General features: G+C 35.1%; 1 protein-coding gene across 13 annotated transcripts in view; it reads right to left on the bottom strand.

Moving 5' to 3' along the window:
- ATP2B1 (ATPase plasma membrane Ca2+ transporting 1) overlaps nucleotides 1-13,886 on the bottom strand; it is a 126,323-nt gene that overhangs the window by 20,213 nt on the left and 92,224 nt on the right. For all 13 annotated transcript variants that reach the window (XM_036890086.2, XM_036890088.2, XM_057486520.1 and 10 more), the window contains 6 exons: nucleotides 11,232-11,474; nucleotides 9,672-9,913; nucleotides 7,210-7,447; nucleotides 4,505-4,684; nucleotides 3,763-3,850; nucleotides 3,279-3,385 (listed from right to left, as the gene is read on the bottom strand). In XM_036890086.2, coding sequence (XP_036745981.1) covers nucleotides 3,279-3,385; nucleotides 3,763-3,850; nucleotides 4,505-4,684; nucleotides 7,210-7,447; nucleotides 9,672-9,913; nucleotides 11,232-11,474 — 1,098 coding nt within the window. The remainder of the gene's footprint in view (nucleotides 1-3,278; nucleotides 3,386-3,762; nucleotides 3,851-4,504; nucleotides 4,685-7,209; nucleotides 7,448-9,671; nucleotides 9,914-11,231; nucleotides 11,475-13,886) is intronic.

The following is a 13,886-nucleotide window of genomic DNA, read 5'->3' as shown; positions in this document are numbered from 1 at the left end:
ATGTAACTCTGCCAGAAGAATGACAGAATAGGTTGTGCATGAATGCAAACAAGGGTAAAAGCAATGTGTGTGCCTGTGAAAGTGCTAAATCAGTATCTTAGTGAGAAGTAACAAATAGTGAATCAAAAAATTAGCTGGAAGAAACGTGTGGTAGGGGATTTAGGTATTAAGTCTCACTGAACTATCTGACTTTTGAAATGCTATGTTTGAAATAATAAGTTTTTTAAAAAATTAAGCTTTTCTTGAAATAGTCAATGAAGAACAATTTTAATTTATACTTTTAGTCTCTAGCTCCTAATCTGAGTATTTTACTTTCAATGTGCAACATATTTAACACATCTAAGCTCAACAGGTTTCCCTGCCTCTAGTCTTTCTCCCTTTACAAATGCAAATCTCATCACTCTCATGTTCAAAATCCTTCAATATTTAAAAAGTAGCTTTAAGATGTTAAGCAGTGCTCAAATAAAAACTAGTTCCATAGTTGAATAGTCAAACAAATATGGGAAACTTTATACCAAAAAAAGTTACACAGCTTTTTATGAACTTCTCTGAGCTGTACGCTAACATGCAGTGAGCCTCCAAATTTCTTCTATTCCATCAGAAGTCCACTTGGGAAGTGATGATTTACAGGTTAAAAGACCAAATCCCTTACCTTGGGAGTCAGGCCCTTTTCAGGCAGCTCCTGGCCTACCCTCCCTGTGCTCACCCCTTCATGTTAGCTTGTTAAATTACTTGTATTCATGGAGACTCCCTTGGCTCTAGTTTTCTACATGCTCTTCTCCATTGTGAGGCTCAAATGGCACCTCCAGAAAACCTGTCCCAGTCCTACAGACAGATCAAGGACTTCTTCCTCCAGGCACTCAGTGTGTTGAGATTAGTCTTTCAATGGCTGCCACTAAGCTTTCAATTCTATTTCCTTACATGCTGACGCTATAGGAGGCAGCAACTGCTCACCTCTAGTGATTCTGGACAAGAATACTGAAAACAACTTCTTAATAATGCTTGTAGAATAAACAAATGGATCCCTTATTAATCCAAAGTTTAAAGACAGTATTTTGATTACCCTAGGGTAGATTTACTACCATACATGTATTTGGTTATTAAAATACACCATGGCATTCAGTCTTTGATGACAGAAATATCTGTATGTGTGGTTAACTCATTTGGCCAAGAATAATGTAATATAATAATGTAATCATATTTTAAAGGTACCACAGAGGCCAGCCATCTAAATGAATTCTAGGGGGAGTGGCTAAATAAGGGGAAACGCCAGACCTCTTTTGCAAGCTAATTATGTATTTACATTAGAGTTCTTTTGTACCTCTTACTTTACTGTTGTAAATTTTATTTTAATGTTGAATTTGCTAAATATACATATTGTGCCTCTCTATATATAGATAGCGTGAGCGAGCGTGAGAAAGAAAGGATGAGGGGGAGGGGAAGAATATATAGTGTTCTAAAGGGCTATTTCTGCCTGAAAAATAAAAGTGTGGAAAGGACTAATCAATAGCAACTTCTTGTAGGTATCTAATAAAAGCCCAAGACAAATAATTTTGTCTTTCAGCATTAAAATATGAAATTGAAGAACTGAACACACAAAGTAAATTCAAGCTTGAGCAAAAGCTTGCTTTCAAGTCCAAGTCACTAAGCACTTATCCTTTCTCTGTATTTAAAAAATAAATTTAGATTTTTGGTTGTGCTACCTAAAGAAAAAAGTGGTACAATAGGCCTAAAACGTTATGGGCTTAAAAATCAAAAAAAGCAGCCCCTCTACTGTGTTTTTGTTTGTATCGCTTTATTTACCAGTATTTACTTAAAACCTTAGTATCTACCTTAAACACTTAAGTTTCGGGAAGAAAACTGTTTTCTATTTTAAAATGCATTGTATGTAAATGCCTTCCTGGTCAGCTGTCCAGGTGACGGTGGCAGTAAGAATTCTGTTAAGTGCTCATGGGCAGCAGCGAGTGATCCTGTGGTCCTAAAGTGAAAGACCTGTTCGCCTACAGCGGCAGAGCAGCACATAAATCTCTTCACAAGTTCACACCAATGCGGTACTACCAAGTGTATTAAGTTTTCTGGCATAGGGTATGGTAGGGATCTCTTGGTTTAACTATTGGCTGAGAGCACTTTACCCATATATTCCCCTTTTTTCATCTCCTTCACTTCTGTTGAAAGGCTGCCACCATGGTGGTGATTCTACTATACTCCTATTTTAGCAGCAAAATATCAGGGGACAAATTGTGGAAATAAACATTGATACACATACTTATCCTCTTATGTGAAACCTTTGGGGCCAAGACTGTTTCAGAATTCAAAGTCTCTCCCATTTTAGAAAGGTAATGAGGCATGTATCTTCTATCACACTCCCAGAGGGGGTGAGCAACCACACAAACACATTAATATCTCCACAGTGCCTACAAATGTTCACATAAAGTATAACAAATAACATCCTCACATCAGTTCAGATTAAATTTTGAAATAAGTCTATTTCAAATTTAGGAAAGAAACATCATTTTCAGATTTTTGGATTTGAGAACTGTGATTATGGACCTGTATTTTCCAAAAATGAAGTTAAGTAGAATTTAAAATTTTCTATGGCATTGAAGGTACAAAAATTCATCCTAACATGGAAAAAATGGAAGAAATAGATTCAGAGATACAACAACCTAATTTCAATCATTAAACATTTATGTAGCATATTTATTTTATGATACCCATTTTACTGTAAATACTTTTATCAGTACTATGGCTACAGTATAAGAAATCATGAAATGCTGGACATTTCTAGCACTTTACATAATCAAATCTAAATTAGGATTGGGGGAAAGACTTTTTTCAATCAGAAAAGATTATACCAATTCTGTATGAAATGATGACATTCAGTCACTCTTAAGGGACATTTCCAGTTGAGGGGAAGATTCTCAATTATATTCTTAATTTAAATATACTTAACTGTTCCAAGTCTGTCTCCTACTTGAGAGGATTGTTGTAAGGTTCAGATGAAATGACAGACATTTATATATTTCAAAGAGTACAAGGTAAATGTATGATCTTATTGTAACTATTCAAAAGAAGTCATCTTTCAGCCAGATTTCACAACATCAAATAAAGGTAGCATACAAATTAGTTAAGACTTATAAACCAATTTAGGCTTATATATTATCCCTCAAACTAATCTTGATGGACAGTATTTAAAATCAATAGCAATTTAGTAACCAACGAACCAAAAAACCCAGCGAGTAAATTATATCTGAGAGCCCAAACAGGTAAGTTCCTACCATTGCAAATCCAACATCAGCTTTCTTTAGTGCCGGGCCATCGTTTGTACCGTCCCCAGTTACAGCTACCACCTGGCGTTGTTCAGAGACGGTGCTGTCAATTATACCTGAAATAAAAGCAAACATCTGCGCTGGAAAAATATTCCCTTTTAATTAATAAAATGATTCTGCAGACTCTCCTGACTAGCCAGTTTTACAGGCTCAAAGTTAAAAATAAAGTTAAACAGAGGAAGGGAAATGGAAATTGTGGAGATGTCGATCAAGGATTAATTCCAGCAACTAAGATTACATTAGGAGTCATATCCTACTTTAGTCAATGAAGAGAAACACAATCCACCCAGGGTATCAAAAAGAACTGTATTCAGGTTTTATTAGAAAAGATGATAACCATGATTCAATCTAATATTCAGTATCTATTACTATTTTAGGAAGAGGAACACGTCTGTATTAAGAAATTGTGAAAATAATTGTAAAATATACGCACCTTTAACCAGTGTATGTTTATCAGTAGGAGATGATCTTGCAAGTACTCGAAGCTTTGGCCAAATCTTGTCTATTCGCTCTTGCTCAATCTGTAAATTTGTGTCCAAGTTAAAATGAGCCCAAACCTAGTTTCTTAATTTCAAATTAACTATCTGGCATAGGTTATCAGTGGTTCTCAACTGTGGCTTAACAGACCAGCAGCACCTGCAATTTCTGGGAACTTACTAGAAATATAGACTCTGGAGCAGGGCCCTATGCCTATCTTAACTACTACTCTGGGGTGGAGCCTAGCAATCTATGTTTTAAAAAGCTCTAGGTCACTTGGAATGCAAAGTCAAGTTAAAGAACTACTGCTATATGTAAGATCACAGTTGAAAAACCTTCCCACTGCCTATGAAAATGGAGACCCTCTAACTTCGGGTAAAAAGCTCAGAGACCTTGGAGTCCCCTAAAATATGTTTCATATATCAACCTTTGCAAACTTATCTCCCAGTACTCGCTGATACATACTGTTCTTCTGAAATTAGACTACAGACAGACTGAAAAAAAAAGTGCTCACTTCCTTTAGGACTAACACATCATTTATCCCCTTACTACCTCCTAAAATGCTAGTGTTTTTGATTGTTAAGGTGCAGGCTGCATTTACCCATATGTGATGCCTAACACACAGTGCATATTCAATATGTATTTGTTGCATGAAATTCCTAAATATATTAAAAATATACCAAATAAAAAACCCTTACCTCTCCTTTTTCATTTCGTATTCTTCTGTTGAAATCTTTACCTTCCAGGCATAGGAAATCTTCCCCAGGATGTAAAATACCACATTTGGTAGCAATTGCCCGAGCAGTATTAATATTATCACCAGTGACCATCCGCACAGTAATTCCAGCCCTCTGACATTTTTTTATTGCATCTGGTACCTGGTTTACACAGAAAAAATTCATGTTTAGAAAAAAAACCCCACTCAACAGTTATGCATTACCTCAGAGTCCCACAAATAATGACTACTTTAATTTCATCTCAAGATATACAAAATTTCTTGAATTAAATTCCAATCTCTTCTCTCTCTTTCTACTGCCACAGTCCTAGTTCAGTCTTCATTTTCAGTTGTCCTCCTACTTATCATTTGCATTAATTACCAAAGGTCTTTTAAAGCACTTTACCCCCTACTGGCAACCATTAGGCAATTCTTTTCTGGTTTTAGTGCCCAGAAGACACCAGAGTAAAATGTAAAATGCTGGTGTTCTTTAGGGTTACTGGCAGCTCATTTTTAATTTTTCACTCCTTATCTTTACCTACTGTTATACTTTTGTCTAACATCTATGTGCTAATAACTTGCAAATCTACATCTTTCTCTGCTTTACTGTGAGAGTCAGATTCAGAGGCACACATCAGAGAAGTGGACGCAGAATTTGGGTGTCCAAAGGGGAGACCACATTTTCTACACCGACCCATCTAACAGAAACCTAAGGGTTACACGACCTCTTCCATCTCCCTCACCCTATTCATCCTTCAGGGCAATGACTCCTAGATTCTCCTTCAAACCTCACCTGCACTTGTTGCCTGAACTACTACAACAGGTTTTTTTTTTTAAAGAAAAAATAATTTTTTTTCTAATATATTTTCTTAAAAATATATGATTCCTCAACTGTTATACCATAAACCAAGTTCTCAGTATAAAAGAGTATCACACTTGAGTGTCAGAGTAGTTTTCTAGATTTATCTAAAATTTTTCTCTACTATCTATAACTTGATAGATGAATAACCTGTGTATTATTTCTGTGCCTGTGCTTCTAGTAAAGTTTCTTTACCTAGAAAACCCATACTGGTTCTACTAGGGCAGATGCAAATGCCAAGGGGCCATGCAAGTAACATAAATGAGGGAAATACACTGAAAGTGACAAACCCTGAGATGAGTGCCTAAATGGAAGAGCTACTCAGCTCAGCCTACTTTTCACCACTTGGTGGAATGAACACCAATGTGGACAGAACCTATAATTTCAAGGAAAGCAGAAACCAAGTTTGGTGTGTATTCTCTCAATACTTAGTATTTTACACACACACAAATAGGAAAGTTAATATGACTGAAGTTTAAATTTGGCCTTAAGCTGTTTCTGACTTCTATTTTAAGACCGTTTAAATATAACATCTCTGGAAGCTTTCATGGCCTACCTAGACAGAATTCTGCTTTCACACTATACCTACCTCTATTATTAAAAAAAAAAAAAATCAGTATTTGATTCTGAAAACATCGGTATACTGTATAATACTGTATAAATGTAATATATATCCTGTTACTTCGTTTGAGATAAAAAGCAACCCAAATCTGTCCGTCTAAGCACTCAATGATTGGGTGATCTCAGGTTAAACTATGGACAAATAATATTTAAGAAAGACAAACTAACATGTATGAATGTCCTGCTGACCACCAAAAACTTCCAGTTGAAACTCACAAACTGCCTCTACTTTTACAGATAAGAAACTGAAGAGATGCCAAGTATCTTGTTCAAGTACCTATCTATGCATGTGCAATAAAGCTGGATTTACCTTAGATGTAATTAATCAAGATTTTTTACATCAGAACTGCAAGGTCCAGAATACTCACTCAGAGAAAGCTGTTTCATATTATACTGTCTCATTTTGCTATGAAAGGACCCATGTCTCACTTTATGATACTGAAAAAATTAAGTGCCACTTACTGTTTAAAAAAAGATAAAGCTCTCCATCAACCTCAATGCCAAGGGCATGATGACAGCAATACATTTTCCAAAGGACAGAAGTTGTAGACACCCTGATCTAATATTGTATTAAGATAAGATTTAAGCCATAAATCAATATATAAAACTTTGGTTTTCCTTTAACCAAAGGTTGGTCAACGTGATCCACCTGGATGTTTCATAAGCATTTGAAACTCCAAAACTCAAGCCTGAATTTACCTTAGTCTCTAAATCAGCTGCTGCTTCTGATTCTCATACTACACTGGTAATACTAACTCATACTGCACTACCATCTACCATTCACTCTTAAATAATTCTGTAATCACATGTGATGAGTGGCTACTGTACTGAACACACAGAACAGTTCTACCATCACAGAATGTTCTACTGGACAATGCTGGCCTAGAGATTGTGAAAACAAATAACTTAATAGCATCTATCATTTAATTTAATATAAACATCAACTGAAAAAAACCTACCCTGTTCAAGGCACTGTGCTAGGTTATGGTGCTATCAACACATAAGATCCTAAAGAGAAGCCGTCTAGCTAAAACCCATAAATAGGTATCATATACATCACAAGCACTATTATTTCATTTATTTTGGATTCATACAGAAAAAAATACAATCACAAACACCAAGACTGTTCTAGAAAACTGGGTGCAGTCAGTGCCTGGAGCCCTGTGGTTAAGAAATCCCACACATGCAGAGCACGGACGTTTCACCACCTCAGGTCTCACGGGGTCTTCAATCCCCACGACAGCAATGCACGTGAGGCCGGTGACAATATCATTTTCATTATCCCACTCTGGTTCTGGTTCTCCTGCTGGGAAATCTCTGAATGCAAGACATATGGTTCTCAAGCCTTCTGACGCCATCGGTTCAATCACAGTTTTTACAATATCATCACGGTCCCTTGGTCTGAACACTTTTGCCTCACCATTAGCGCTCAAGATTTTGAAACACCTAAAAGGAAATGTTGAATCCAAACTCAATAATTAACAAAAATAATGGTTAATGCCATTTAAGTGAACTGGAAGGGCTAGAAATCATGGGATCTATATCTGCAATTTAGAGAAATTACCTACATTGCATACAGACTTGCATCATATTCATTTTTCACCCTCCCCTTTACGAAGCAATTCTACTTTTTATGTTGGAGTTCTACTTTGTCAGTTACTCTAGATATTCTCTAACCTTCTTTTTTGGAAATGCAATGCTTTTAAATTTTCACAAAGAACCCCTAGTGGCAGAGGAGAATAAACTATATAGTCCTGTCCAATTTGGTACAGAATTTAGACATTAATTTTAATTAACACAAAATTCACAAATATTTTCTTCTTTTAAAGTAAAAAGCCAAGTTCAATCCACCCCTTACCTGAGATGTTGTTTCATCACCTATATTGTTTTAACCATGAAAGAAAAAAAATAACTTATTGTTAAAATAAGCATTCTATTAGAATGAGAGAGATAATGCCAAAATAGATTTATTTTCAGTGACACCAACTACAACCATTTAATTATGTAGTAAATAAAAGTTACACTGTATACTTCCCTATGTAAAGTGTGTTTTTTGCATTGCCTTTGTATGCTCTTCTCCCTTGGTGATACCACCTCCTCCTGCTTCTAAAGCAGGTGATTCCCAAATCCACATCTTGTTTTGTTTTCCAAAGCCCTACATCACTGCTTAAGTGTTCCACTCAGATACTGCACGAGTATCCTAAATTCACTGCAAGCAAGACTAAAAGCTGCCTCCTCATTGCCCATCCAAGACATCAATGCTACTACACCCAATAATCTCAATGTAAATCTAAAATCTCACCTGAAAACTTACTTCTTCCTCAGACACTATACACCAGACTCCATGCAAGATGTTTCATATGTACTATTCTACTTAACCACAGGGTCAGTGGTCATCACCTTCTTTGTCAGTGGGGGAAAATGGAAGCTAAGTAAAAATCTGCCAGACATCCCAAAGCTAGTTAGTTGCAGAAGAGTCAAAGCCTAATCAGTTTTGATTAAAAAATCTCCCCTGTACTATCTGCTACCCAAACAAGCTATGGATGAGTTAGTTTTCTAACCTTTCACACTGAAATCAGATAACCTAGCATACAGTGAAGGGAAGAAAGCTCTATAGGGCCAGTGTGCTACTAAGCCCATCACTACTCAGCTGAACCATACAACTAACTATTCCCCTAGTATGGCTTTGGTATTCCCACATCCTTTCCACTAATGTGGTTTCCTTCACCTACATGTTCTTACTTCACAGCAAAATTTATTTTAAATGCCACATCTTTCATCATACGATCTCATTTTTTGTACCCATCTGTCATATGCTGCCTTTTCAATAAAATATTTACATACCTGTCTCTGCTAAACCTGTTAGACTATAATCTGTCACATTTTCATTAAAATAATACTGGATTATAATCTACATATAAGCAAATTAAAAGTAAAAATATTTTAAATGTTTTAATTTCAAATGAGTTCTAATTTTCCAAAATTGCTCTTCAAGGAACCAAAATAATTTCAATACCTGTCATAACAGATAAACATTAGGGAAACTATACATAAACATGTAATGTCAAAATTGAAACTACTGGTCTGGAAAAACAGTAAAGAGATTACCACTCAAAATGGTAATAACACAAGATACTTAAATATGACAATGCAGCAGCATAAATGTGATAAAACTCCACTCTAATATAAAAGGAGAATTATCAAGATCTAGTTTTAACTGCTATCCTAAAAGCTAGTCTATAATTGCTATCCTAAAAGTTAATCTATAATTCATTCATACATTTTTTGTCTACTATCTACAGTGCAATGTTGAAGATATAAACTTGACTTTTTCTTCACAAGAGGCTTTTACTTTTTATGATCCTCTATAACAACTAAATCAACATGTCTAAAAACAAATACCAAGGTCTAGTTTATTAAATCTACCAGATTGAATGTAACGGGTTTTTTTTCCTGTAGCAAAATATTTAGAAATAAAAGCTAGGGTACAAAAATGGCAGAATACCATCAACAAATATCTGGATACCATTAAAATACACTAAAAAGCTCTGAGGTCCTATCAAATGCCTGATGTCCACAAAAAAAGAAAATAACAACAATAACAACATAGTAAGTATTCCATAAAGCAACTATAATGAGCAATTTATTCATCTAAGTATTTTACTCTTACTTTTTCAGAATTATCTCAGATGCACCCTTGCTGAATATTCGGTAACTTCCATCTGAATGTTTCAGGACAGTGCTCATGGACTTCCTCACAGAATTGAAGGTGTAGACTTTGTACAGTGCTTCTTCTGGTATTTCATTTCTAACATCCTGATAATCCCGTTTTAGATCCAAAAGAAGTCCTAACAAGGCACATTCAGTTTTATTACCAACATGACGAGGCAATCCACCCTCTTTCTCTGGTGGCTATAAGACAAAAAGGTTTAGAAACTAGTATCATCTTCTTTCTCTACAACAGTTTAATCTGTAATGTAAAACAGAATTGGACATTCTAAAACAAAATCATGCAGGTAATTTCTACTAATACTAGCATTTCAAAGGGGGAGACAGAAAAGTGAGGGAGAAAGACTCTCTGGGACGAGAATGACACAGATTCTGATCTCAGCCCTGCCAGTCACTGGCTCGTGTGAACTTCTGGCGAGTTACACTGCTGCGGTGCTTGGCTCCAGGTGCACTTGTGACCCAAGAATTAAGTGAAAGAAGACATGTAAAGTTTAAAGCTGGTTCCTGACACATAGTGGGACTTAATATTTTTGATTCCTTTCCTTTTCCCATCCTATTTTCATTGAACATTTATGTAAAATAATTCAAAATTAAATCCACTTTACATATTTTTATGGCTTAAAAGTATATGCATTAAGATAAAGCACTGTTGCCTTAAATATATAAACTTTATTTCCTTCATAGTTTCTTTACAAATACCACCTTATACAACCATCATAACAGAATTAAGAGATGTGACCACCTTTACTTAAAACAATTGAAGATAGTAAAGCTTGAATTTTAAGCTAGTAAAAGGCAAAGCTAGATCTAGAACCAAGATCCTATAATTTTCCAGTCCAAGTATCCAATTCATACATATTTTCACTAAACAACTTGCAATATTAATTTTGTTCACAGTCTTTATCCATAAATCACCAGAACACATATCAACTCAATTGCATGCTTTATGATGTAAATTAAGACTTTTAAAGCTTGCAAAGCTGAAAATATTTCATCCTAAGGTAGCATAATTCTGTAATTACTTTATTGAGTTAGTTCCAACAGGTCTAAAGGTCACCTTATATGTAAAAGCTACTGAGAAACCAAACAGAACATATAACCAGAATATGCAAACATAATTTTAAGTTGAAATCTGGCTTCAAAGCTTTCTCTAGAAAATTGAAAGTTGACTTTCTATAATAAGATAGCCTGGTATTTCACAAAAGCAGCTCAAAAATTTAAAATTTAAATTGTTCTGGTTTTAATTCCTGAGAGTTTCTAAACACAGGAAACTTAAAGGGAGAGAAAAATACAAGTAAACAACATATACAATGATCAAGAGATCTCGTGATACAAACTGTTATCAAGGAAACATACATATATGAATATTTAAAAACAATACATTTCACTTCTTATTTTTTATAGACAGTAATGGTAGGTCTGAAGAACTGTATATAATCTAATCATTATATTACATATTCAAAAATTTTCATTTATAAATTAATTACTGAAGAAACCTTACCAATATTTTTGATGTATAAGCACAATTCACAGAGATTCCTGTTACAAGATAGGACAAAATATTTGGTGGAATAGCTTCTGCCTCAGGAATCTTTTTATAATGTTTTTCATTTATGTAAGCTTGAACAACTGTCATTCTGTTCATTGTCAATGTTCCTGTTTTATCTGAACAAATAGCTGTAGCATTTCCCATGGTTTCACAAGCATCCAGATGCCTTACTAAGTTATTATCTTTCATCATTTTCTACAGTGACAGAAAAAATCTAGTTAGACTACATATAAAACCAATCACACTTTATTACATTTTAAAATCAGAACTAAAACTACCAGCTATGTATAAATACACAGTATAAAACACCAATTTAATCCTGGAAGAATTTTAGTGTATCTAACCTATGCAAATAAACTCAAGAGAGTATTAGCTTTCTGTGGTTTTGATTTTACCACTGAATAAATAGAATCTAGTAAATGAATACAGACACCTGCACCCATATGCAAATCACATTGACTATATGCCTCCAACAGCTTCTGTGAAGTGTCCACGCATGACAACAGCAATGACAATCTACTCTAAGTGCAGAGGTACTTACAACAGGGTTAGTGTATATTACATGTAAGGATTAAATCTCCTTGACAAATGGACAATAAATGATTCTTGTATGAGTCACCAGACTTCCATCAGTAAAAATACAGAGCTTACGGGCATGTAATTATCCAATTTTTTTTTTTTTTGGGAGTGGGGGACTTGACTGAGTTAACACATCAAAACCAGAATCAGTCATTTTTATGTTTTCCACATGGCTGGTTCATCTGACTTTCTCATCCTTGGGATCATGTCCTTCCTTTTACTTACAAGAACAAAAGAGAAAGTTTCTTAAAAATCGAGAGTTTTCATGGTAGTCCCAAAAGGCATGTAAGTTAAAATGCTTGATAATTAGTTCTCAAAACATGTGGAATGAGTTAAAAACTACATAGACTTATTTTACAAAGTGTGCTCTATGACTACTAATGATGTAAGATGCTACAAAAAACAAAAAACAAAAAAAATACTGGTTCTTGAAGAAACAACTATGGAGAAAGATTTTGCACCTCTCAAATTACCTGTGATCTGCATTAATATTAAAGATTAAAAGAATGAAGTTCTGCAGTTAAGAAAATGTGTTCTGTTTTGCAAAGCAGAACCAAAAGATCCACAAAGACTGTACTTCAGAGAAAAGGACAGAAATTGGTAACGTGGGCTAAACATCTAATAAAAGCTTAAAGAACAGTAGTTAAAATGCTTTTATTCATTTTCTATGAAAGGCATGCAACTCAATCCTGCCTATATCCTTCTGATCAACTAAAAAACTACTGTTATTGATGACTATTCAAAATGAACTAATGACAGTATTGGTAAAATGATCACTGTGTCTAAAACTTATGTTTACACTAGTTATTTCTACTTATTTTAAAACATCAAAAATAGGACAAATAGATGATTATGCTGTATCTCATCACTTAGATACATTTACCATTTCATTTTTGAAACAAAAGATACCTGAAAAGAAAATAAACACTAAGCAAAAAATATTCTTATCATGACAGGCTTATTGTAAGACACTTTGGGAAACTGAAGATAGGAGTGCTAAGCAGAAACTATGGCTGATAACTTCGCATTGCTCACTATCAGCAATACTACTTAAGGAGAGCAGCTGATTACCACTAGAAAATTGATAAGGGCAGCATTTTTCCATTAAGTATAATTTTACTTTAGAAGCCATTTTGAAAGATCAAAACCATCTAAGCTAAACCTTTTTTTAAAGTCCAAAAACCGAACTCACCTTTTCCAAATAAGATATAATATTGATACAAATACATTAATAACCTACAAACAGATTATTACTTTAGTTAGCAAAGCCACCGAAGTTCTTTTTTTTTTTTTATTTCACTTGAAAAACAAGGACTGAGCTACTTATAAATCAAGCGGACAGAGGTGACATTGGAAGAGACCTAAATCAAGCATGAGAGCAAATGATTTAAAAGAAAGAACAAGTGGGCCCTGAAGTGAGAACATGGCTGGGATATCTGAGAGCCTGCAGGAAGGCTGGCCCCCAGGGAGGGAGGGGATGAGCACCCAGAGGTCCGCGAGGGCCAGATCAGGTGGGAGCATGACTTTTATACTAAGTGTGATGAGAAGCTACTGGAGTTTTACTCAAGGAAATGGTATGATCTGAATTTTTTTTTAGAAACATGAGCCTACCTACCTGGTGAGGACAGACTATGGGGTAATGGGGAAGGAGAGTGGCAACAAGGCGGCCTTACAAGGTGGGAGTGAGTGAAGCCTCTTTGCTCTGTACCACATGATATTCTGAATTTTAATTTTACAGATGGGAAAAAGGAGGTGACGTGACTTGACAACTACCATATGATGAAAATTAAGATAGAACCAATATAATATTTTATATGAACTACATTCCAATTTAAAAAAAGAAAATGAAGCTAGAACTCTGCCTAGCAGGATTCTGCTTTGTGCCCAGGCTGCCTTCAAAGGAATGGTTAGGTCTTGAGGCACAGAGATCAAGATCACCTGGGGGGAGGAGGAGGAAATGAATGACAGCGTTTCTAAAGCAAGCACTGTACATTATGGAAATCCACTTTCAGAACCAGAAAGAGTGAC

The sequence above is a fragment of the Manis pentadactyla genome, chromosome 10, assembly GCF_030020395.1.
Source record: "Manis pentadactyla isolate mManPen7 chromosome 10, mManPen7.hap1, whole genome shotgun sequence".
In the NCBI taxonomy this organism is placed as follows: Eukaryota; Metazoa; Chordata; class Mammalia; order Pholidota; family Manidae; genus Manis; species Manis pentadactyla.
This window is presented reverse-complemented; position numbering and strand designations above follow the sequence as displayed.